Here is a 22,676-nt window from a genome sequence, read left to right on the forward strand (position 1 = left end):
GAATACAGGGGCCCTTGACGTCTCAGCCACACCCGTTACCCTACAGGTCTATGCTCCTGAGCACGCGAAATGCCCAGTGTTGACCTGTACTTCTACCCTCCCTCAGTGAGGTCCGCCTGCGTGAGCTTCCAAAATGTCTGTAACACAGTCTTCTGGCCACACTGATCTGACTCCATCCTCAAACCCCTAAATGCACAGCTAGATACGGTGGTGATTCAGCCAGACACGGTGGTGCACACCTATAATCCCATCGACTTGGGAGGCCCAGGCAGGAGGATCATCATAATTTCATAGCCAGCCTCAGCAACTCATCAAGAAAAAAATAAAAAGGGCTGAGGATGTGGCTCAGTGGTAAAGCACCCCTGGGTTCAATTCTGGGTACCGCTAAATGCCCGTGATTCATTTTGCTGTGTGACCACGTGTCAGGGAGATTGGGACGCTCCTGGGGCTGCCCCTCTCTGTCTTCTGGAGCACAGAGCTGGCCCAGGGTGCTGAGCTGTGTGACAAGGAGCTCTCTCCATGGGTCTCCACTGCAGTCCTGTGGGTGGACGGCTCAGTCCCACCCACCACCAGACCCATTTCTAAGGAGACAGAATGGAGACCGTCTACATTTCTCTTTTTAATGCTAAAAATTGCAGCTGGGGTGCGGGTGGAAGTCACAGAACTCCAAGGTTGGAAGTAACCTCTGCCAGCTGCACCTATCCAAGGAGAGTCCTTCAGGAGGGGGCATCACAGGGTCCCCCAGATGTGGGGAGCAAGGGGACCAGCTCTCCTGCATGTGGAGCAGCCATCCCCCCTAGAGAGTTTTGGTACCTGCTCAGGGACCTGATTCCAAGGCTGGTTTCTCTCTCTCGGTGTCAGCAGGGAGGCCTTGGTCTAAGATGCGCTCAGGAATTGGAAAGGTGGGTTGAGGGCAGGGAGGAGGATGTGGGCACCCTCCCGGAGTGCAGAGGGAGGGCGTGGGGGATGCAGGCTCCAGCCAAACCTCTGTACCCAGTGTCCTCACCAAATGGAGACGAAAAATTGAATAACTAGATTATTAAACTCTCATTCATGGAATCCAAGTTAGAATCACAGCATACTGAATTCATAGGGAGCTCTTCAAATACTGAGTTGTGCCAATGAAAAATGGCACTGTCTATAGAGGTAGGGAAACCTGGCTTAAATATTTGGTTAAAAATATATGTTGTCGCTGGGCACAGGCGGCACACACCTGTAATCCCAGCAACTCAGGAGGCCAAGACAGGAGGATTGCAAGTTCAAGGCCTGCCTCAACAATTTAGTGAGACCCTGTCTCAAAATAAAATACATAAAGGACTGGTGCTCAGTGGCAGAGCACCCCTGGGTTCAATCCCCAGTACCGTATATTATATTGCAACAAATGTACCATAATAACGTCAGATGTTAATGATAGGGCAGCTGGGTGTGGAGAGACTCATATATATTTTCTGTATATCTAAAAATATACTAACATTATAAATTCATTTAAAATCAAGTCCCATGAGGGGTGGTTTTTAACCGCTCTTATTTTTTGCACTAGATTCAACCTGAAAACTAAGAATAATTGACCAAGCTACTTCGTGTTTCTGGGTTGCCTTAAGTGTTTGTTCAAATTGCTATTCAATTCTTTAATATAAGACGTGATCAGAAGTTCTGTGCTCTCTCTCTCTCTCTCTCTCTCTCTCTCTCTCTCACACACACACACACACACACACACATGCTGCAAAATTTAAGTTGCTAACCTTTTTGAAATACTGTGAAAGGAGAGGACTCGAGGACCTCTAGCTGACCCCAAGATGTCCTCTCCAGGACAGCCAGCGAGACCTAAGAGACTTCCACAGTGTCACCAAATTAATTCTCGCTACTCAGCTTTCAAAGGAGCTGTTTTTATGTGGGGAGCTGGAGTTGGCAGAAGGTGTCACTGTACTGACAACACTTTAGATAAGTGACAAAAGTCTATTTTGAATAGTGACAAGAAACTGCATGTTAAATACCAGAACAAAGAGGGTCTGAGTGGGTGCTAAAAGCTGCAGTGGGGCGGGGACAGCCACAGAGAGCTATATTCCAGGTACGCTGGGGACACCAGGGACGCCGGGGATGCCAGGGATGTGGGTAACTGAAGAAACAGTGGCCTCCGGAGTTGAAGGCCTCGCCGGATCTGCTGGTTAGACCTTCCTGACATTGACGAGGGGCTTTTCCCTCCCTCCTTCCCTCTCTCTAAGGAACTTAGCAAGGATAATGCAGTTGGAAGAGTGGGCAGGGGACAGGTGCCTTGTGCCGTGGCTAATGTCAAGACCACACGCAGTCTGCAGGCTGTGGCCTCGTCATTCAGCCAAGACCTGCTCGAGACAGTCTGCAGGTTTTTACAAGCTCCAGGACCAAGGAGCCCGGCATGAGTGAGAAGCTTGTTTTGAACCAGCCAAAGGGTGTGGCCAGGGCCTGGTGTCCAGGGATGGCCTTGGGACCAAGTGGGTGGGTGTCTGATCACACGGTGCACTTGAACTCCATCCGCCTTTCTGACATCTTCACATTCTGCCCCATCCTGAAACTGAGGTTGCCCCTGCCCCTGGTGAAGTGGCCTGGTCAGAGTCCACCAGAGCCTCCCCATTTCCACTGAATGCCCCATCCCCACCCTGTACCTCTCCCGGTTCCTACACTGCTGTTGGAGACTCTGCCACCACCTGGTCCGCCGTGACCCCAGCCAGTGCCTACACCATCTTCAGCTCCCCAGGGACACCACCCACCTCTCCCTGGGCCCAGGCGCCCTCACCACAAAGCTGGGTTTGGAGACAGTCACCCTGTGGCCTTTGCGTACTTCTCCCTTTTTGCTGTCACCCACTGTCACCCTTAAGGCCAGGCTCAGCAAGCCATGGCCGGACAGGCCAGATCTGGCCCCTCACCGGCCTGCATCCAGCCGCCAACTGAGAACGGTCTTTATTTTTCACACAGTTGAGAAAACCTACATCCTGAGCATGTGGCTTCCCCCCCAAGGTGGCTCACAGGTGGGAAAGGCAGCTGGAAGGGGAGGAGGGGACAAAGGGAGCCCTTCCCCACTGAGCTCCTCCCAGAGAGATGCCCTGTCCAAACACTTCCCCTGACTTCCCACTGGCCATCCCTGCCTGGCCAGGAAGCTGGAAGATGTGGCCTTCTGACGGGGTGCAGCTCCAGCCTGAATCACCTCAGGGTTCTGTTTCCAAGGTGGGTTGAATGGGCTGCCAGGAAAGTCCCCTGTGCTTGTGGGCTATGGCTACTAAGTAATGCTGGACCTTTCCTCAGATGGCCAGAGTCCACTTGTCCATCTGTTACAATGATCAGCTACCTGTTGGGACCCCCAGGGACTCCCAGTCAACATCCACATCACTGTCATCAGCACTGTGAGTGTGCGGTGCTACGCTGGGCCCTTCAACCAAGGTGGCATCATGCTGAGTGACAGCAGGCACCACCACTTACCAAGGGCTTCTCACACGCAGGCCCCATGTGGTGCTGTACACAGAAGCCCCCTGAGAGGGTGGGCCTGTTTCCATGCCCAGGAGACTAAGGCAGAGAGAAGGCAAGTCCCTTGGCCAGAGTCACACACATGGCAGGCAGTGAAGCTGGATTTTGGCCTCAACACAGCAGCATTATAGGCAGCAAAGGGAACAGTATGAAGGGAGGGGTCCTAACACACAGGGGTAAGCAAGGTCACCAAGATAACAGAGCAGCACTGACCTGATGGTGGAGATGACACTAGGCACCCTGGAGTGGCCTCTCTGGGCACACAGGGCCAGGCTCAGGAGAAGAGGAGGGAAAGTTGGTAAGAGTCAGCACAAAGGGTTCAGAAACTCCAATGTGAGCTTCCCAGATTTCCATCTCGTCATCTGTTCATCCATCCAGCCATCCAACTAGCCACCCAGACATCCCGTCACTCAATAATCCACCCATTCATCCATTCCTCTGTCCCCTCTTCAATCATCCATCCACCCACCCACCGTCATTTGAGCCATGGCTTACAATGAGGGTCATCTAAGTCACCAGTGGGACTGAACTGCAGGGACTTCTTCACATCACTGAGATTTGTGTCCCACAAATGCAAATCCTCAGGTTAGCAGAGTGCTTCCCCCACGAGATTCCCCCCAGCAGCTCCAAGAGGAGGGGGCAAGTAGGGTCGATGTCATGTCACTCATTTTATAAATCAGAAAACTGAGGTCCTGAGAGAGAAGTTCAAGGCCACCTGCTTAGAAAGAGGTGGAACTGAGATGAACCCAGACATCTTGGCCCTTTTTTTCCCCAGGGCTTTCTAGACTGTAACGCCTCTTCCTGTTAGGAGACCTTCACGAGGACAGTCTCTGCTGGCCTGGGCCTGCTCTGGGACAAGCTGGCGCCTGAGCCCGTTGCTCCGTGTGGCCACTCTCTCTCCCTCATTAGGCTGTGTGCCCCTGGAGACAGGCTGTGTCTTTTGAGCATCTGATTCGCTCCGAGTTCCCAGCCTCGGCTGTGCACACGCCAGGCGCTCAGCAGGCCTTCCCCTGCTGTATTTGACAACCTTGGCTCATCCAGCCCCAGAAGCTGAGTGATGCCTTGATAAACCCATAGCGACCAGAGCAGATTGACTTCTGGTGCCAAGGTGCCACACCAAAGGGGGACAATGCGGTCCTTCCTGGAGGAGGAGGAGAAGACAGACTTCTTCATTCTATTAAAGCCCACAAAAGCCACCTTACAAGGGTGTTCATGGTGGAGGGTGTGGCTCTGGATGGTTGGTCTTTTGGGGGTCCATGGGGAGCTTTCCATGAAAGGAGCTGGATAAAGTCCAAGTGGAAGCAGGCCCTGAGTCCGCCCTGGGCCAGTTCTTTTCCGAGGCGGGAGCTGGATCTCTGAGCATTTCTCCGGGTGTCCACTTGTCCTTCGTTAACAGCACTGGCAATCAGCAGGTTCACTGTGGCTCGGCTTTCTGGTATTTGCCGCCATTTGTCAATAGGAGAGCCTTTGTCTCGCAGGAACTGGCTGATGGAAGGGCAGTCTCTCCTGCACCATCTAGCGTCCCCCACATCTTCATCTGGTCACTCTGGTGTGGGGTACAGTTGTGGGGGGGTGCTGGTCCTCTTTGTTGTTTGCTCACATGGACGTGGGGTCCACGCTGAGGGGTTTGCAGCTCCAAGGACTCTGCTCCCGAGTTCAGGGAGGCCTGGGGAGAGGCCGCCGTCCTGAGGGGCTCACTGTGTATGTTCCAGCATCTCCCCTGCAGACCCCCGCCGATGACGGATCCGAGGAACCCGGCTCTGAGACCTCGGATGCTAAGAGCACCCCAACGGCCGAAGGTGGGGCTCCCCCTCTTGCTGCTTCCTCCAGACACTCCCTCCCTGCCGCCAGCCTGCGCTTAGCCGAGCTTTGGGCCACCGTCCCTCATGCGCTATGCTCCAGCTGCATTCGCTGTCCCCTCTCCCACGGGCTGAGAGCTGTGCTTGCTGGATGCTTTGCAGGACAGGGTTGTGGGCGCTGGGCCCATGCACAGTTCCACAGAGCCCCTGTCCCCAAACCGTTGTCCTCCCACAGCCCCTTGTGAAGTTACCCTTTGCTCTTCTTTTGGGGTCCACCAAGGCCCACAGCAGCCATTTGTTTGAGGAAGGGGCAGGTCAGTGCCCATCTCTTCACCTGCACCTGGGGCCTGGTCTTGGTTTGGTGTCCTTCATTTCTTTAGCTCTGGGTGTGGCTTGGGCCTCTGCCCTGGTCAGCCTCTGCTAACCTGTCCTTTCCAGGCATTTGAGACCAGGTTGTTACAGAGTCCCTGTGTACTTCCTGAAGTCTCCTTAGTCCTGGTTTTGATCACCTTCTTTTGTGGTCTGTGTCAATCACGACTACATCTGGAGCCAGGTCCAGTGGTGCACACCTGTAATCCCAGAAACTCAGGAGGCTGAGGCAGCAGTTTGATGCCAGCCCAAGGAACTTAGCGAGACCCTGTCTCAAATAGAAAATAAAAAGGTCTGGGGATGTGGCTCAGTGGTATAGCACCGCTGCGATCAGCCCCTGGTGACGAAAAGAAAAGAGAAGAAGAAAGTGGCTGCCAACTGCCTGCTCTAATAGTGAGTCCCAGCGGCTCTTACCCCTGAGGTCCTCAGCCTGGAAAAATTCCTATTGCTCTCCCGAGAGCCCATGATGTCAGACATTTCCTGCTCATCTTGTTAGGACAGTTTTGCAAGTTGCCTGCACCCTGAGAAAGTCCTAAAACACTATCCAGACCTCATGCCAGCTTCCCAAACCTTGGCTTTCGGAGCTTTGTCCATGTGACTCTAGAAGAACCTTCCACCCATGCCCCACTGTGCTCTGGGCTATCCGTGTCCGGCCCCAGGCGCTTCGGCTCTCACCCACAGGGAGAGGCTGGACTTTGCCCAGCTGCTTGGCCTGGACCCAGCAAATGATGAAAATGGCCTTCATTGAACTAGGCTGATTTCAGCTCCTGGGAAGCCTTCCAGGGTGACAGCTCCTCGGGTGTGCCCAGAACACCTGGGGTGACTGGGCCAGGAGGAACACTGGCCTGCAGAGCTCACCTTGACGGGGCACTGACCGCAGCTCCTGGAGGTCCATCCTCACTGCCCGCCTCTGCTGCGAAGCTCAACCACCTCTGGTCACGCACCAGCTCCGGGCAAGACCAGGCCTGGTCATTTCCACACCGGGGCCTCTGCCCTCTGATCAGGGGTCATGAACTGGAAGAGAACTCTGAGACCACCTAGAGATGGCACAGATGGGGAAACTGAGGCCCAAAGAGGACAAAGAACTTGCTCAAAAACCTCCCAGCAAAACTATAGGCCCCAGCCCTATGCCCAGGGTTCCTGCACTGCCCTAGTCCCAATCATGTCCTCCTACACCGCCTGGAGGGTCACACATCTGGCTCTCAATTGTTCTTTATTGTTCTTTACTTAAGTTTTAGGCAGACGCAATATCTTTATTTGATTTTTATGTGGTGCTGAGGATCGAACCAGTACTTCACATGTGTCAGGCGAGCACTCTACCAGTTGAGCCACGACCCCAGCCCTCAATTGTTCTTCAAAAACAGTGCTTACGTGGGGTGGGGACTGCTGGGCTTGCCTGGCAGGGCCTGGTGTCTGCCTGCGGTGACATGCTTGTTGGGGAGAAGGGGCAGGAGCAGCTCTGGGTCCTGCTTTGTGCTGGTGCTTTCTTGCATGTGGCCAGGTCCCCTCCTGACTCCCCCTGCTCTGCTCCTGCATAAGCAGCGAAGAGAGGGGCTGGGTGTGGCCCGCCCCTCTGAGGCGATTCTCGTGGTTTCCAGACATGACCGCACCCTTAGTGGATGAGAGAGCCCCCGGCGAGCAGGCGGCCGCCCAGCCCCCCACGGACATCCCAGAAGGAACCACAGGTGAGGGCGACCCCAGGAGCCAGTGCTGGGCTGACCTGCTGCTGGGATGGTGCACTTTGGGTCATCCTGGTGTCCGGGCGAGGCAGGATGTGGGCGACCCTGGCTTCTGGGACTCTCTGGCTGTTGGGAGCCGGGGCCTCGGGGCCTGCAGCCTCCCCGAGGACTGACAGCCTCTGGATTCCTCCTGGAGCCTCCTCCCCTGCCTCAGTCAGCGCATCAGCTGCAGAGTGTGCGGGGCTTTCTGAGGCAGGTGACAGAGCCAGGCCTTCACACCCCAGGCATCAGCCCTCCTGCTCCAACTCTGCCCAGCAGCAGGTCACCCTCCTTGGCCAGTTTGTCCGGAGGAGCACCCGAGCTCGAAGCAGGGCTAGATGCCTCCACACTTTTTGAGGGCTTCATGGGGCAGTCCTGGGAGGATCTCGGAGAGCGACCTGGCATCCATTTATATCACTGTTGCCCTGGACACAGTGTTTGCAGAAAGGTGAGGAGAGGTACCCTGTCAGCGCCTATGACAGGGAATCGGACAGAGAAGGGTGCCGACAGGAACAGCCCTGGCTCGGGGCTGCCCAGTTCTTAGAGAGCTACCTCCTGGGGTCCCCAGGAAAGGGACAGCTCAGCTAGGGTCCCTGGTGTCCTTCTCTTTGTGTCCTCTTCCTTGGCCTTAATTGGAGAGTGTCCAGCAAGAAATGCAGAGGGCCCCACACACCTTGGGCCAGCCGTAGAGGGCAGGTGGAAGCCGGCAGCAATTTTCTTTCCTTCCTGGGTCAGTGCTCTCTCCCAGCTGGAATTGAGAAGCCACTGGGGGGTCAAAGTGCGTTTCTCCTTGGCCAGGTGATGGGCAGAGAGGCCTTCTGAGATGGCTGGGGGGATGGTCCCCAAGTCTGCAGGGCTTCAGTCTGGAGCATGAAGGTGCTCAAGGACCTCGGAATGGGAGCTCACAGAGTGTGCTTACCAGTGACTTGATTTTGTCCCCTGCTGTCCCTTATAGTGTTGTCGGTGGGGGCGTTTGTCCCCTGCCCAGGATGAGAACGTCAGCCAGCTCTTGACTTTTCATGGATCCTGGGTAATCGGGGGCACCATCTGACAGCCAAGCTCCTCACACTGGCCGAGCTCAGGCCCTCCCCTGGGGTGGCCTGGGGCAGGTGGGTGTGATGGGCGGCAGGCTGGCCTGGTGTGAGTTGCTGTCCTCCCTGGCAGGTGTTGACAGAACTCTTTCTCTCTTGGTAACCTCATCTGAATTCTTCCGGGCTCTTCTTTCCTTATTCCCTATCTCTTGCCGCTGTCCCCTGAAGACCCTCCCTCTGCACTGGATTCCAGCAGACTTCCTGTCCCCTCTCTCCTGGACCCAGCAACAGCTCACCTCTGCTGAGGGTGGCTGGCTTCCACTGGTGGCCTGTTAGACATCTGAGATGCCCTCCTGAGCCTCTGACCTGGCCGGCATCAGATCCATGGGAGATCCCAGCAGCAAATTTGGGGTACCCTGCTGGCTGGACTGCAGTGGTGCTCCTCTGCTCAGCCCCGGAAGCATCCCCTCTCCCACCCCATGGTGTTCCTGAATGGGATCCTAACAGTGCTCACTAGGTCCCTGGCCAGAGGGAACATGTCAAGTGTCTGTCTCCAAATGATGCCTTGGAAACCACAGGGTCACCTCCCACCCCCAGCCCTTTCCACCCTCGGTGTGGTGGCAGGTTTTAGGGTTCGGTGAGCGTTTTTTCAGTTGTCGACAAGATGTGCCTTAGTTTAGTACCTCGTCTTGGTGCACCCTGTTTGCTGTGTCTTGTGTTCCAGTGAAACTGCCCATGGATGTCCCATGGGGTGCAGTGTGGCTGCCACTGCAGGAGTCCTGCCTTGCTGGGGAGCAGGAAGCCCTCCTGCTTCCTTGAAAATGCCCCCCAGGGACATCAGAGGCTGTTAGCTACCATGTCACCACTGCCATGCCCCCTGCCCCTCTGGGGTTTTTCTGAGTGTCCCTCCCCCTCACCAGGGCCTTCCAGTTCTGCACCACCAGGCCAGGAGGTCGCAGTTCTGCAGTGGCACAGGAAGGCCTTCATCTGCCCCATGGCAGGGCAGCATCCCGGGGTCCTCCTTGTGCCTGCTGCCTTGCAGACTCCGTGGCCGGTTAGCTGGATGGTTAGCTGGACGTGCTGTCACTGAGTGCCTTTCTTCCCTTTTCATCTTCTTCCCCAAACTCAGACCAAACTCAGCTCAGAGCTCCTGAGCCATGGGCTAGCATTGTCCCAGTGCTGTGTCATGGGACAAGAAGCTGTCACCATTGAGACTAGCCCAGTGCTGTCTGTGGGGGACCCAGAGGGTGTCCATGCTGATGATGGACCCCTCACATGCCGCCTCCTTGCAGCTGCCCTGGGACAGCCAACCAGCTGGGTAATTAGGAGGCCACCGTGTGGCTGCCCAATGACCCTGGGTACTTCTTTTCCTTGCCACTGTCTCCACGGCAGAGCATGCTGGCAGCTCTGCAGGTCTGGGGACTATGCTGATGGCCCAGCCAAGCTCGCAGGCATTTCTCGGAGGCCATCACCTCTCGTCTGGCCTCAGGCAGGCTGGTAAATGCTGGGGCAGAGGTCAGTGTGTGGCCTGCTGCTTATGTGCTCCGCCTCAAGCAGTTGCATCCTGTGTTCTAGGAATGAATGCTTCTTGATTTAGGTCCTGTGGATGTTGTCAGGAAATTGACTCAGCTTTCTTTGTTTGGGGTGACCAGTGGCTCCCTAAACAGGAGCTCAAGACCCCCCAAAAGCTACTCTCTGGCACCGCTGGCCTCCCTCTGGTCAGGCAGCACCCGTTCCTGAAGGGTTTGAAGGAAAGAAGTTAACGAGTTTGGGGCACCTACCCTAGCCAGGCACCCTGCCACACACCTTCACACGCACTCTCTCGCTGCCCCTCCCATCCTCCGGAAGACAAGCTGGGGTCATCTTCCTGGGGCTCCAGATGAGAAAACGGAGGCTCAAAGAGGCCAAGGAGGTGTTGGCCGCAGGCACAATTTGGCCCTGAGTCTCCCACCTGCAGTGCTGACTGCAGGGGCCTCACAGCAAGTGCTTCTCTGACCTCTGGGTCCTGGCATCTTTGTGAGTCATGACTTGTACCCCCTCTTCCCTCCTAGGTGACAGTCACCTGTCAGGTGTGTGGCTTTGGGGTTTTGTTTAGGAAACCGTTGTCATTGCTGTCCCCAGCAGTGACCTTTGCAGAGGGGCCAGGGCTGCAGCCCTTGGTATTCTGAGGATGTGTCTTTCCTGCAGGTTTTAGGAAAGATCTAAGATACAGAGTTGGTTCTGGCAAATAGTAACTGTCTGTTTTTGTCCTCCCTCTGCTGACACCTAAACCAGCCGAAGAAGCGGGCATTGGGGACACCCCAAACATGGAAGACCAAGCCGCTGGACATGTGACTCAAGGTCAGTGGGCCCAAATTGTCTCCACCACTTGGGAATCAAAAGGATAGAAATGTGAGCATTCAGAGGGCCACCCCAAAAAGAGGTCAGACCTGGGCCCTAATTCACCAGTCCAGGAGATTTGGGGGACTTGGTTCTTACCAAAGGTGGGCCACTCAGTGGCAAAAGAGCCCTAGCAGGGTTTTTTTCTGACACCATTTTTGTGTCATTCCTGAAGTGTTCAGTGTCCCAAAGGGAGCTGACCTTGCCCAGCCCGGGAGTTGAAAATAAATATCTGACAGAAATGCAAATATATATGCAGACAAAAGCTGTTCCCATCACTACCAAACTTTTGCATTTGAACTTTCTTCGGTGTAGCCTGCAAACCTTATGATTTTCTTCTCAGGAATTGAACTTGTTCAGTTCAAGAAAAGCAGCTTTCTGTTATTGTTTATCATAAATATGCTAAGAACTTAATTTATAACATCCTAGAGACCCAGGGTCATTTTAGCACTGAGCCACATCCCCAGCCCTTTTTATTTTTCATTTTGAGACCGAGTCTCCCTAAGTTGCTGAGGCTGAACTGGAACGTGTGATCTTCCTGCCTCAGCCTCCTGAGTTGCTGGTATTACAGGTGTGTACCATTGTGCCCAGCTAGAGATTCTTAATCTTGGGAAATGGAGACTTCTGGTATAAATACAACATGGGCTGGGCTTGTTTAGTATCATTTTCTGGCCAAATGAACTGTACGATGTGAAGGCTTCCAGAGTGCAAAAGAGCTGAGATATTGTTCTTTTGTCCAAAAAGTGATGGGGGATTTGAGGCCAGGGTGCTGTCTGTCTTTGGAGACTCTGCCACCCTGAGAACGTGGTGAGGCTAAAGATTCTCATCTCACACGGCATGGAGAGGGTGCCTTCATTCTTAGGTGAACAGAGAGTTTTGGAAACTACTAGAAAGGAGAACAATACACAGCGGGGCCTTGGTCTATATGTGAATTTACCAAAACCCTGGCTCCTGTTTGTGTGCAGGAATGGAATCCGGGTGTCACACAGATGCTGGGTCACCGAGCCCAGCTCCATCCCTCCCATTCCTTGTGATCATGGGTTTCAGCTTAGGTAAAATTGGAGCTTTCGTGAATCATGATCTCCAGAAGTCATCATCTATTTCCATTTTTTTTAAAAAAGTGAATTTGAGTTTGTTCTACAGATTTGGGGTGCAGCCTGTAGTCCGACGGTGCCTAAGACCGTTAAGGTTGTCTCTAGATAGAGCTGTGGTGTGCTGGGAGTCAGACAGGTGAAGGCCTTGACCAGTTCAGGGACACCCGGGGGGCCCACCCACCTCCTTCAAGTGACCGCAGAGACCAGGCCTCTGGGAAGAAGGTGGGGGACCTGTCTGGAGGGCTGTCTGCCCTGACTCCGTGGCGGCCCCAGAGCTTGTTGTGTGGAATATTTGCTGACACCTCATGGTGTCCTGGGAGTGGACAGGACATTCTGCCAACTCACTCCTCCCTCTGGGAGCGAGCTGTGTGCTGGGCTCCTCACTGAGGAGCGTGAGCTGCACCCCCGTCCCCCCGCCCCCGTGCTGATGGTTTTCAAAATGTGCTCCCATCCATGTCTGGGGGATTTGTCTCTTTTTGAAGAGTGGCTCTTGAAGTCCTGGGGTCCGAACCTCCCAGTCAAGAGCAATCCCTAGGAGGCTCTGGGAGGAACGTGCTTTCTGGAAGGCAGTGGGGACCCAGCCTGTTGAGTGGCGTGGTGACCAGGGTTGCCCTCGCCCTGGGCCCGTGAGCTGGCCCCATGACAGAAGTTCTGGCACTCAGGCTCAGCGTGGGCTCGGGCCATGAGCATCTCTCTTTGGGGCTACTTTTCTGAGAGTTTGACTGAGGACCCCAATAAGGTCCCCAAAGACCCTGCAAGAAGCAGGGATGCGTCTTTTCCTGACACCAGCTGATCCAGGGAGGGTGCATTTATTGATCACCTGCTGTGTGAAGGCACAGTTCTGGGAACACAAAGTGAATGAGATGGAGAGTCTGCCCAGCGTGAGGGTAGAGGGGGATCGAGCTGTGCTGAATCTAGGTGGCAAGCCAGTGTGAAGCCACACCCCTGCTGACGGGTGGGGACAGGGTCCGGTCCACACATTACTCACATGCCCACCGATGCACATGTGTGTGGACACACGTATGTGCTCCCCTACCTTCCCTCCCCTTGTCCTAATCTCTTTTCCAAGTCCCTGAATCCTTGGGGGCCACAGGTCTGGCTCGAGGAGAGTCCTGGAAGTTATGTGGGTTCTTCTGTTGGAACCAGATGGGATGTTCAGAGTTGGGAGTTAAAAAAGTAAAGTGTACTTACGAGGACCGTTCAGAACACACAGCCACATGCTGCACAGAGGGACTCACAGGAATGTCACATGAATAAGCCAGGAAAAAAAAAAAAATGAGCGTGGCCTCCATCAGCTGAGTTGGTGCAAAACGTGGTGTGACCGGTTAGAGCAGGCGACCCCTGAGTCTTGGCTACCACCGTGGTCCTGCCTCACCTTAGGCAGAAGGTCTGCTGTGTGACGGGTGAGCTGGAGAGGGCTGGACGCGCTCCCCTTTCATGGAATCTTACGACACTCTCCATCCTTGATCATTATAAATCGTGGCTTTCCAGGCTCGAGGCTGGGTGGGTTTGTGGCACCCGCTGGCTTCGTTCATCAGAACGGGAAACAGTCAGAAAGAGTAAGAGGAAAGGGAGCCCTCTCTGACAAGCTCCAGGCCCTGCCAGAGTCTGTTGGTAAAAGGAGAAGTAGTGCCCACACCAGAAGGGGCCTTGGAGGTGACCAGGGCTAAGCCCTCCTTTTATAGAAAAGAAAACTGAGGCCCAGAGAGGGGAGGTGCTCACCCCAGGTCACCTGCAGGTTGGTGGCAGTGAGACAAGAGAGCTTTCATTCTAAGCAACCAGCCTCGAGAGGAGCCCAGAGCTGTGCTCCTGCCCCGTCAGGGGGCCTGCGATGCGTCTGAGCGTCTTTCTCTTATGGCGAGAGTGACGTTCCCTCTCTAAACGGTTCCTGTGCCCTTGCTAACCTTTTGCCACTGCTACCTCTTCAACCCAGAGAAGGTGAGCGCTCCAGGCCTGCAGAGGGCGGCACCCGAGAGGCCCCCGGCCGAGGTCTCAGTGGCATCTCCGGGTGAAAAGCAGCCCGAAGCTCCCGTCCACGCGAGTGCACACCTTCCTCAGCAGCAGCCCACCTGCCCGGTGCCACCTCCACCAGGAGGCCCTGGAGAAGCCCCCGTGGAGTGGGGTCAAGAGCACGGGGGCCCCGCCCAGGAGGGTGTGGCAGTGGCAAAGCCTTCCTCCCCTGCGCATCTCCACGCGGAGCCCGAGGGGGCCGAGGTTGTCCAGGAGAGCTGGCGCAGGGAGATGGAGCCCAGGCACCGTGAGGGCGAGGCCTCAAGCGCAGGGGCCCCAGGGCTGAGCCCCCAGCACGTCCCCCCCAGGCCCAGGACCCCCATCCCACCTGAAGGCCCCAGAGAGGCCACACACCAGCCCTCGGGAACAGGACCTGAGGACCTAGAGGGAAGCCAAGACCGTGGGCCGCTGGAGCGCCAGTTATGGAGAGACCAGGACCAGGAGGGGCTGCCTCCAAAGGGAGGCCATGACAAAGAGAGGCTGGGAGGCCGGGAGGAGGTGGATGAAGACCGAGATGTCGACGAGTCGTCTCCCCGAGACTCCCCTCCTTCCCAGACCTCTCCAGGAGGGCCGTCCCCTCCGGAGGTCTCCAGAGAAGCCGCTGGTATCTGTGGCTTCCCGGCTGAGGGTGCCATCCCGCCCCCTGTCGATTTCCTCTCCCAAGTTCCTGCAGAGATCCCGGCCTTGCAGCCCACTGGGCCCAGCACAGGGCCCCCGGTGGAAGGGCCCGAGGCTGCCCCCGAGTTCATGTTCCACGTGGAAATCAAATCCAATGTGCAGAAGGAGCAGGCCGGGTCAGAGCTGGATCTGGAAAGGGCCTCACATCTGGGGGCCCCTGGAGAGGAGCTGGAGGCCCAGGGCGACTCTGTGGGAGAGGCCACAAGAGAGGCTGGCCTCCCGGAGCCACCTGAGAAGCGGCCTGCAGCTGGTTTGCCAGGGAGGCCCGTCAGCCGGGTCCCCCAACTCAAAGGTCTGTGTGTTGAGCTCCCTCGCTCTTCCCCTGGCGCCCTCCTGTGCCACCCTGGCTGCGGGCACTGCCACTGGCCCTCCTTGGCTCCTGCCACCCCAGGGTTCCAAGACAGCCACTAAACTGGCACCTGGGCCGCCGCTGCTCCCCTCCCTCGGCCGCCTGCCCCTGGGGCTTCAGTAGCACGAGCTCCTCACGCTTGCCCGCCGTTTTGCATGTCACCGACACCCCTGCCCCGTGCTTTCTGCCCTGTCCGATTCTCGGACCTCTTGATGTATCCTCCGTGGTCCCTCAGCCCACAGGCAGTGGGTGGATGAGCCCCACAGAGAGGACAACAGCCACCCCCGTTCTCAAGGGCTTCTGCTGTGCTTTACACTCATGTTCTAGAAACTTCCCAACACTCCCAAATAGGCAAAATCAGCCTCATTTTACAAATGAGAAAACCGAGGCTCAGAGAGGTAAAGTAACTTGCTGAAGGTCACCTATACGAGGGGAAGGATCCAGGTTCAGAAGCCAGGTGGGTCTGGTCTGATAGGCACACTCCCACACTCCGCAGTGCCTTCCGCAAGGTGCTGGAGCATGCTTTCCTAATGCAGGGACACAAAGGCTGCGTGCCTGTCTTCTGCTGTCTTCGTCAGACATGTCACATCTGGCAGGTGACACCCAAGCAGCAGGTGGCCAAGAGCCCAAAATGAGCCTTTGGCCCAACAGCCCCACCCTCACCCCGCCCTGCCTTGTGGCAGGAGACTGAAGAAGCAAAATCTTTCTGGTCCAAAGTGCCTCCTCTACCCTCAGCAGAGACCAGAGACCCCGGAGGCCCCTGCATTGACATCACAGAGGGGTCACAGCCTGGCCCACCTGGAGCACAACCACAGCAGCTTGAGGTCAGGAGAGGTAGGAGGGGAGATCCCCAGTGTCATGGAGAGGACTTTCATATCCTAGGAGAGACTTTGTGGCTCAAAGTGGATGTATTCATAGGTTTAGGATTTTAGAATAGTTACCATTTCAGAATTATTTGCAGGGCCCAGGAATTGATGCTACTTAAGCTCACAGTCATAAACATCTGTTCGATTTTTATTAGGTTCTACTTACAGAGCAATCTTTGAAGTGTTACAGATAAAGGAAACTGTGTTTAAGATTTAGGATGGAGTGGGGGGGTGGGAAAATCCTATGGCCTGGTTTAGATTCCAAAGCAGGAGGGGACAAATGACTGAGGCTTGTCAGGGTTTTTACCACAGGGTTTTCTAAAGTGATGTTTTATTGAATTCTGGTCCACCCGATGTCAATAGGTGCATCCAGAGGGGAAATGAGTTCCATGGCCCTGTGAGTTTAGAAACCAAGTTCAGGTTTTGCTGCCGGAGAATTTGTCAGTCTTTAATGTATTAATGCATGTCTTGGCCCTCCAAGGACGCATACTATGGACTTCCCACATTTATTTGATCCCGCCTGGTAACATCTCCTGGAAGAGGGCTCCTTGAGTCCTACCTGGATTGGGGAGATGCCGATCTTGCAGATTCTCCTGTGATCAGATGGTGCTGTTGATTTGAGCTAAGGAAGGAGCATGTGAGTCAGACCCTCTTTGGCTCCTATTCAAAGGCCTGGGTGCCACGTTCAGCCTGGGAGCCACTGTCTCCAGGTGGTTCTGCCACACCTGGGCTAGAGGAGAAGCACCAGGCACTCCAGAAATCCAAGACTGTCACAGCCAGTAAGAAACTCCAGGAGGCTCATCATCCTTGGGGCAAGAGGGAATATGATGTCACAACCAAAGAAGAAAATGTGCTATCAATGTTCGATGATGAGCATGAGCTAGAGGAGAGGCTGGGTTTCGTGGGCGGGCCCCACCACGGACAGCTTCCTAAGCAACAGCCACCAATTGCTGAGCTCCATACCCAGATGTTATCTGTGGGATGTTGGATGCTAACAGTTTATAGCTAATTAAGGATTAGCTTCCTCAGTGGGAAGATCCCCCCAGGGCTGGGGTGGGGGTGGGGATGGGCTTATGTACGCATCCTGGAACTGGTGGCCGAGGTCCCCATTAGTAAGGCAGGTTCTAGGGGTGCATCCAGAAAAAATGGGGTGAAGTCATTCCCACCAGGCTCACCTCTGCTGGTGGCAGGTCACCAGGAGCAGGGAGGCAGGGTGGTCAGCATAAGAAGGCAAACGTTAGGATTGCTTATGAACCGACCCCAGGGGCCAGGGGAATCTAAGGTGGCTCCAGTCAGGCCTCAAGGCCCTTGAGAAGAAACCAAGGCTGAGCCTAGCCACAGGGTGGAGACAACCCCTGATCCTGAGGTCCTGCAGGAGGACAGAGACTGGCAGAGCTGTCCCCATCCATGGCTTTTAAATGCCCCTCCATGGAGTGGGCTTGGCCTCCCCTGGGTGGGGCTGACCCCGGCAGAGACAGGGAAAGAGTCTGTGGGTGGGAGCTGGCACTGCCCACCCTCCCAAGATAGCCCCGAGTCCACACGTGCCTCTAACAGCCTCCACTGCGTCTCCTCTGCATGTCCCCGCCCTCAGCCAGCCTGCTGCCCCCTCACCAGGTTGCTCTGAGCAATGGCCCCAGTGTGGTGTGTTGTACTAACAAAGCGACATCTAGCAGATTCCGGGGGAAAGAAACCCCATTGTGTTTCCACCAAACCCAGCTGAACAAAACACGGGCAACTGACCCCGAACTACGGCTGCTCCACCTGCGCACCAGGAGAGTGGGTTGTAACGCGCATTCTCGTTTTATATTTTATCAGCCCGCATGGTCAGTAAAGGCAAAGAGGGGACTGGAAGCGAGGACAGAAAAGCAAAGGTAAGCTGACTCCGGGAACCTCTGGTGCCGGTCGCTGTCATGGAGAGCTTAAGCTTTGTGTGCGCGGTAACACACCACGTAGGGGGCATTTGTCACTAGAGAGCAAGTGTCATTTGAAGCGCATTGTGTTTTTCTGCAAGGTTTAAAAAATCCCATCATTTATCAATTTTGTACCAGAGAAGGACTGTCAGAAAGTTAATGACATGGTGCTCCTTAAATTTCTTGCACATCTTACACTTGCCACCCCAGATCTAGGCCCAGCAAATAAATAAATAAATACATATACATTTTATATATATATATATGATACAAATGTACATGTATATGATACATAGAAAATGCATTAGGGCTGGGCACAATGGCACACACCTGTAATCCCAGTGGCTCAGGAGGCTGAGGCAGGAGAATCTCAAGGTTCAAAGCCAGCCTCAGCAACTTAGCAAGGTCCTAAGCAACTCAATGAGACCCTATCTCTAAATAAAATACAAAATAGGGCTGGGGATGTGGCTCAGTGGTCAAGTGCCCTGAGTTCAATCACTGGTACCCACCCACCCCCCAAAAAAAAAGAAAAAAAATGCATCAAGGAGCTGAGTGTGGTGGCACACGCCTGCCATCCCAGTGACTGAGGCAGAGGCAGGAGGATCATAAGTTTGAGGCCAGCCTGGGCAACTCAGAGAGCTTGTATCTCAAAACAAAAAATAAAAAGGCCTGGGATGTAACTCGGTGGCTGAGCGCCTCTGGATTCAATCCTCAGTACTGCACAAAATAAACAGAATACGTTAGGAGGCTGAGGGGATCTTGAGTCAGGAAGTGGTCTCCAGACAGTGCAGGGAGAAGTGAAGGAAGTCAATGAGCAGGCTGCAGCCACGGAGGAGGAGCACAGGACCAAAGGCCTCAGGCAGAAGCGTAGCGGGGACTAGCGACTGGCCCGTTGCTGATCCTCTGTGTGGGCTGACCTGAGCTGGAAGGATATGAGAGGAGGGAAAACTGACCCACTCCTTAAACAGAGTGGAGAAGTGAGGGTTGGTGCAGTGGACACCGTTTTGCAATCTTGCCATAGTGGCGATTTGGGCTGAACCCTCGTCAGTCTTCAACAAGCAATCCCAGGGACAGCAAATGAGGCCACCTGTGTGCCACACGCCTGCCTCCTGAACCCTGCTGGTCCCTGTCAGGCGTTCATTTTTCAGCTGCAGTTTACCCCCTTGAAAATACTCCAGAAGCTTGGTGTAGCAGCACCCACCTGTAATCCCAGCCACTTAGGAAGCTGAAGCAGGAGGATCTCAAGTTAAAGGCCAAGCTGGGCAACTTGGCAAGAACTTGTCCCAAAGTGAAAAAATAAAGTAAAAAGGGCCGGGGGTCTTTCTTCTTTCAGAGAGGACCCACTCTCTTCCTTGAGTCCACTCTCCCCTTTCCTTTTCCTTCTAATAAACTCGTGTCTGTTACTCGAAAGAAAGACAGGAAAAGAAAAAAGGAATGGGAAGGAAGCAGCTGGGGACGTTGCTCAGGGGTAGGGCACCCCCGGTTCAATCCCCAGAACCGCAAAAATAAAAAGGAAAAACGATAATGTTCCCAAAATTGCTCTGCTCAGTTTCCCTAGAAAATCCCACCTGGCCCTCAACAACACCTATTTTAGAGAAAAAAAAAATTCTAATATAAATGCTCCTTTTGGGGTTGGGGAGGTAGCTCAGTGATAGAAAAAGGCTATAAGTTCCATCCCCGGCACCACCAAAAAAAAAATCAAATGCTGCCTGGAACATCTGGAGTGCCGTCAGTAGTGGGGCCCTGTCGGATCTCCAGGTGCAGAAGGTGGCTTGAGTTTGGGAGCAGGTGTTGAGTGCTGCCACTGGAAGAGCTTGCCCTCTGCAAATTTGGGGTCCCTATCACACAGACCCAGCCCAGGAAGGCAGATGAGCACCCTGCAAGGACTGAGAGAGCCCTGCCCCTGTGCTTGAGGTCCAAGCAATAACTGTCAATCATTTAGTGTTGCAGAGGGGCAGGGACTGGCTGCCTCAGTGTTCATTCATTCTGCACACATGGGTGCAAGGTCTCTGCCCTGGAGTGGCCCCGGTTGCAGGGGGTCAGCTGTGCTACACACCTAGCCAAGTAGGGAGAAATGCCAGTGGACAGGAGCCTTGCCCAGCTAGGGAAGGAGGGGCCACCAGTAACTACCCCTACGTTTTCAGCTTTGTCACCAGCCCCAGAGCCTCAGTCCTTGTTCCCTTGCCCCCTCCCTTGGGCTCTCCTCCTTGCCAGGGCTGGCACAGAGGGACTCGGCCACTATAGCGGGGAATTCAAGGGTGATGAGGAAACACCAGAGAAGCCCAGTGACATCTCTGGCCAGGTCGCCGCTCTGTGGCTCTGACTCCCTCCCCGGGGCGCCCTAACTTAGCTCTCAGCTTTCATTCCTGAAGATGTGGCCCCAAGTGGCAGTTAGGACAAACCAGGGGTGCCGGCCTCCGTCCATCAAGCCTGTCCTGTAGGCCATTTCATTAGGTGGAACACACAAAACTTTACTTTGCCCATCTTGGAATTTACCAGATAGGAGTAAGACTAGTTTTATTTGAGACTCGATCAGAAAACTTGCATGTGGGTGACCTCAGTGGTGTCAGACACAATCTCCAGGGGTTGGAGCTGGACAGTCCTCCCTTAGGATTGTCCCTCCTATCCACTTGTTATCTTCTCTTTAAAAGTTCTGTCATTTGTGAGTTGGCCACCGTAGCTCATCTAGCTAGCTGACAGATACTTCTGTGATCCTGGAAGGTGGTCGCTTCTCTTTCCTCCTGACCAGGACGGATGAGGGCACCCGTCCCAACAGCACGGGCTCGCCTCTTTAAACACGCCTGCCTCTCTTCCTGTAGTCTCTGCCCTGTTTCAGTTTGTCTCCCTCCCAAAGTGCTGACGTTCACTTTGGTTTTATTTGTGTTTAGCTGAAGACACCCACGCCTTCCTGTGCTAAAGCCTGAGAAACAGGCCTTGCCTTAGCCCCAGCGCCCCACTCCATGTAGCTCAGACCCTTTGATCAAACCCTCCGGCCCTGAGCCAGCTTCCTCTCCTAAACACGTCTCTTCTGTCACACCCCCAACGGGCAGTTTGGGAGCAGAGGAGGTGAAGCTCAAGGTAAGGAAATGACCTTGGACAGAACCAGGCTACCCTAGCGGGGTTTCCGTGAATGTCCTCTTAGTCACAGTGACCTTCTTTAGATAAGCCCCTGCAGGGTCTTTCCACACAGAATAGTTAAAATTCTAGCTGAAGAGGAAAGGGGCCTCCGGGCCTTGCTTCTCCCGTCCCCCTGCCCTTGGCAGCAGTGGCCCCTGAGGCCCTGGGGATCTGAGTTTGAAAGTCGCCCCTGGGTAGGTTGCTGTGCCCATCCTTGGCTTTGGTAACCGGAGCGGCCTACAGATGACCTGTCCCACGGGCTCACTTCCTCCTGAGCTGGCTAGTGCTCTGTGGTCAGTGCTGGCTGCTTCTTGGAGTTCCTGTTAGGTGCAACAGTCACCTCCTGGGACAGACTCCCAACTGCAGACTGCCTGTGCCGGCTCTTGCTCCTGACCTTTGGCCAGGGTTCACCTGCCAAGCGCCCTTAGCACACCTGAGACCTGCAGGTCGTTTGGGACAGAACAAAAGAACATGACCTTGTTCTGTTTAGTATTTTCAGTCAGATTCAACAAATAGTGTCTCCAGGAGTCTCTGGTGACACCGACACGTCAGCCAGGTACATCCATAAAGTCGGAAAATGAGTGTCCCCATGGGCATGGCTTCCAGCCCACTGATCAACACTGAGTGGACAACGACCCTGATCTTGCTACAAGCTCTTTTGTCTTTTTATAAAATAACGTCAGCACAGGCGAGCGCTGATAACCAATGCAAATAATTCCCCTGGGAGGAAATGGCCACGGGGTGCTTGGTGCTGGGGTGGGGCTGGGCTGTCTGCGCAGCAAACCCTTGAGGTTGTTGGACACATTTGTTGCATCCAGAAGGCAAAGGGTCACCTGCTTTCGCCTCCTTGAGTTGAGGAGGGGTCCTTGGGGCCGGCCTTGACTCACGACAGTCACACTCCCCGTTGGTGAAAAACACTTTACCCTAATTCCATTTACAGGGGGCTGATAGTAAAACTGGAACAAAGATCGCCACACCCCGGGGAACAGCCCCTCCAGGCCAGAAAGGCACGGCCAACGCCACCAGGATTCCAGCCAAAACCACACCCAGCCCAAAGACACCGCCGGGCACTGGTAAGAAGAATGTTCTCTCGAGTCCTGGTCAGAGGAAGCTCCCAGAAGGTACAGTCCTCTCAGGACGCCACTGGCAATAATAACCCCTGTAGCTGAGCAAGGCCTTGCGGTTTGCTAAGCACTGGAATGTTCTTCGTCTTTGTAATACTTTTGGCAGTTTTCTGGGGTGGACACTAAATCCTTACTTTTAATCAGTGAAGAAATGGAGGCTCTGAGAGTTTGCTTGGCTCCGTCTAACGAACCAGCTTGTGAGGAAAGTGCTGTCACATGACGCGTTAAGTGGCAGGATAAGGGGCTTCTCTGTCTTCAAACCCAGGGTTCTGGGGAGGCAGCCCCAGCTGAAAGTGTTTTCAGGCCCCACACAGGGCATGTGGCACTGTCTCTCTGGAGATAGCAGCAGTCTGGACAGGTCACTCTGGGTGACCTCACACAGGGCTTGGCCCTGAGCAGCCTCACTCTCTGGGTATGTTAGGAATCTTTTGGCAAAACCCAAGGGTCTTAACTGAGCAGTGTCGAGCTGTGCCCATTGTCCTGGACTCCTGTGAGCCAAAGCCAGTCGGTGTTGGATACCCGCCCATTGGGCTGGCCATGTGCAGCTGCTAGGAATGGCAGCCCTCTTCCGTTGCCCTGGTGACCTGTCCCCTGCAAGTGGGTTTAGATGCTGCATAACGTAGGGGAGTGTGGCCTGCATTTGCTTCTGGGCAGCACCCAAGAGGCCTATGGATCTTGGTGCCGCTGTGGTGAAGGCCTGGCCTGTCTCAGTGTCCCTGCTTGCCCAGCCTGCGGTG

At 54.7% G+C, this 22,676-nt stretch overlaps 1 protein-coding gene across 17 annotated transcripts in view; it reads left to right on the forward strand.

Annotated features, from left to right (window-relative positions):
• Nucleotides 1-22,676, forward strand: part of Mapt (microtubule associated protein tau) — a 77,835-nt gene that overhangs the window by 30,375 nt on the left and 24,784 nt on the right. For 4 of the 17 annotated variants that reach the window (XM_015507195.2, XM_048786405.1, XM_048786395.1 and 1 more), the window contains exons 3-8: nt 5,208-5,294; nt 7,262-7,348; nt 10,687-10,752; nt 13,819-14,865; nt 17,604-17,659; nt 21,756-21,888. In XM_015507195.2, the coding sequence (XP_015362681.1) occupies nt 5,208-5,294; nt 7,262-7,348; nt 10,687-10,752; nt 13,819-14,865; nt 17,604-17,659; nt 21,756-21,888 (1,476 nt within the window). The remainder of the gene's footprint in view (nt 1-5,207; nt 5,295-7,261; nt 7,349-10,686; nt 10,753-13,818; nt 14,866-17,603; nt 17,660-21,755; nt 21,889-22,676) is intronic. The other 13 variants (XM_048786428.1, XM_048786438.1, XM_048786422.1 and 10 more) reach the window with 6 other exon arrangements.

Source organism: Marmota marmota, unplaced genomic scaffold, assembly GCF_001458135.2.
Source record: "Marmota marmota marmota unplaced genomic scaffold, marMar, whole genome shotgun sequence".
NCBI lineage: Eukaryota > Metazoa > Chordata > Mammalia > Rodentia > Sciuridae > Marmota > Marmota marmota.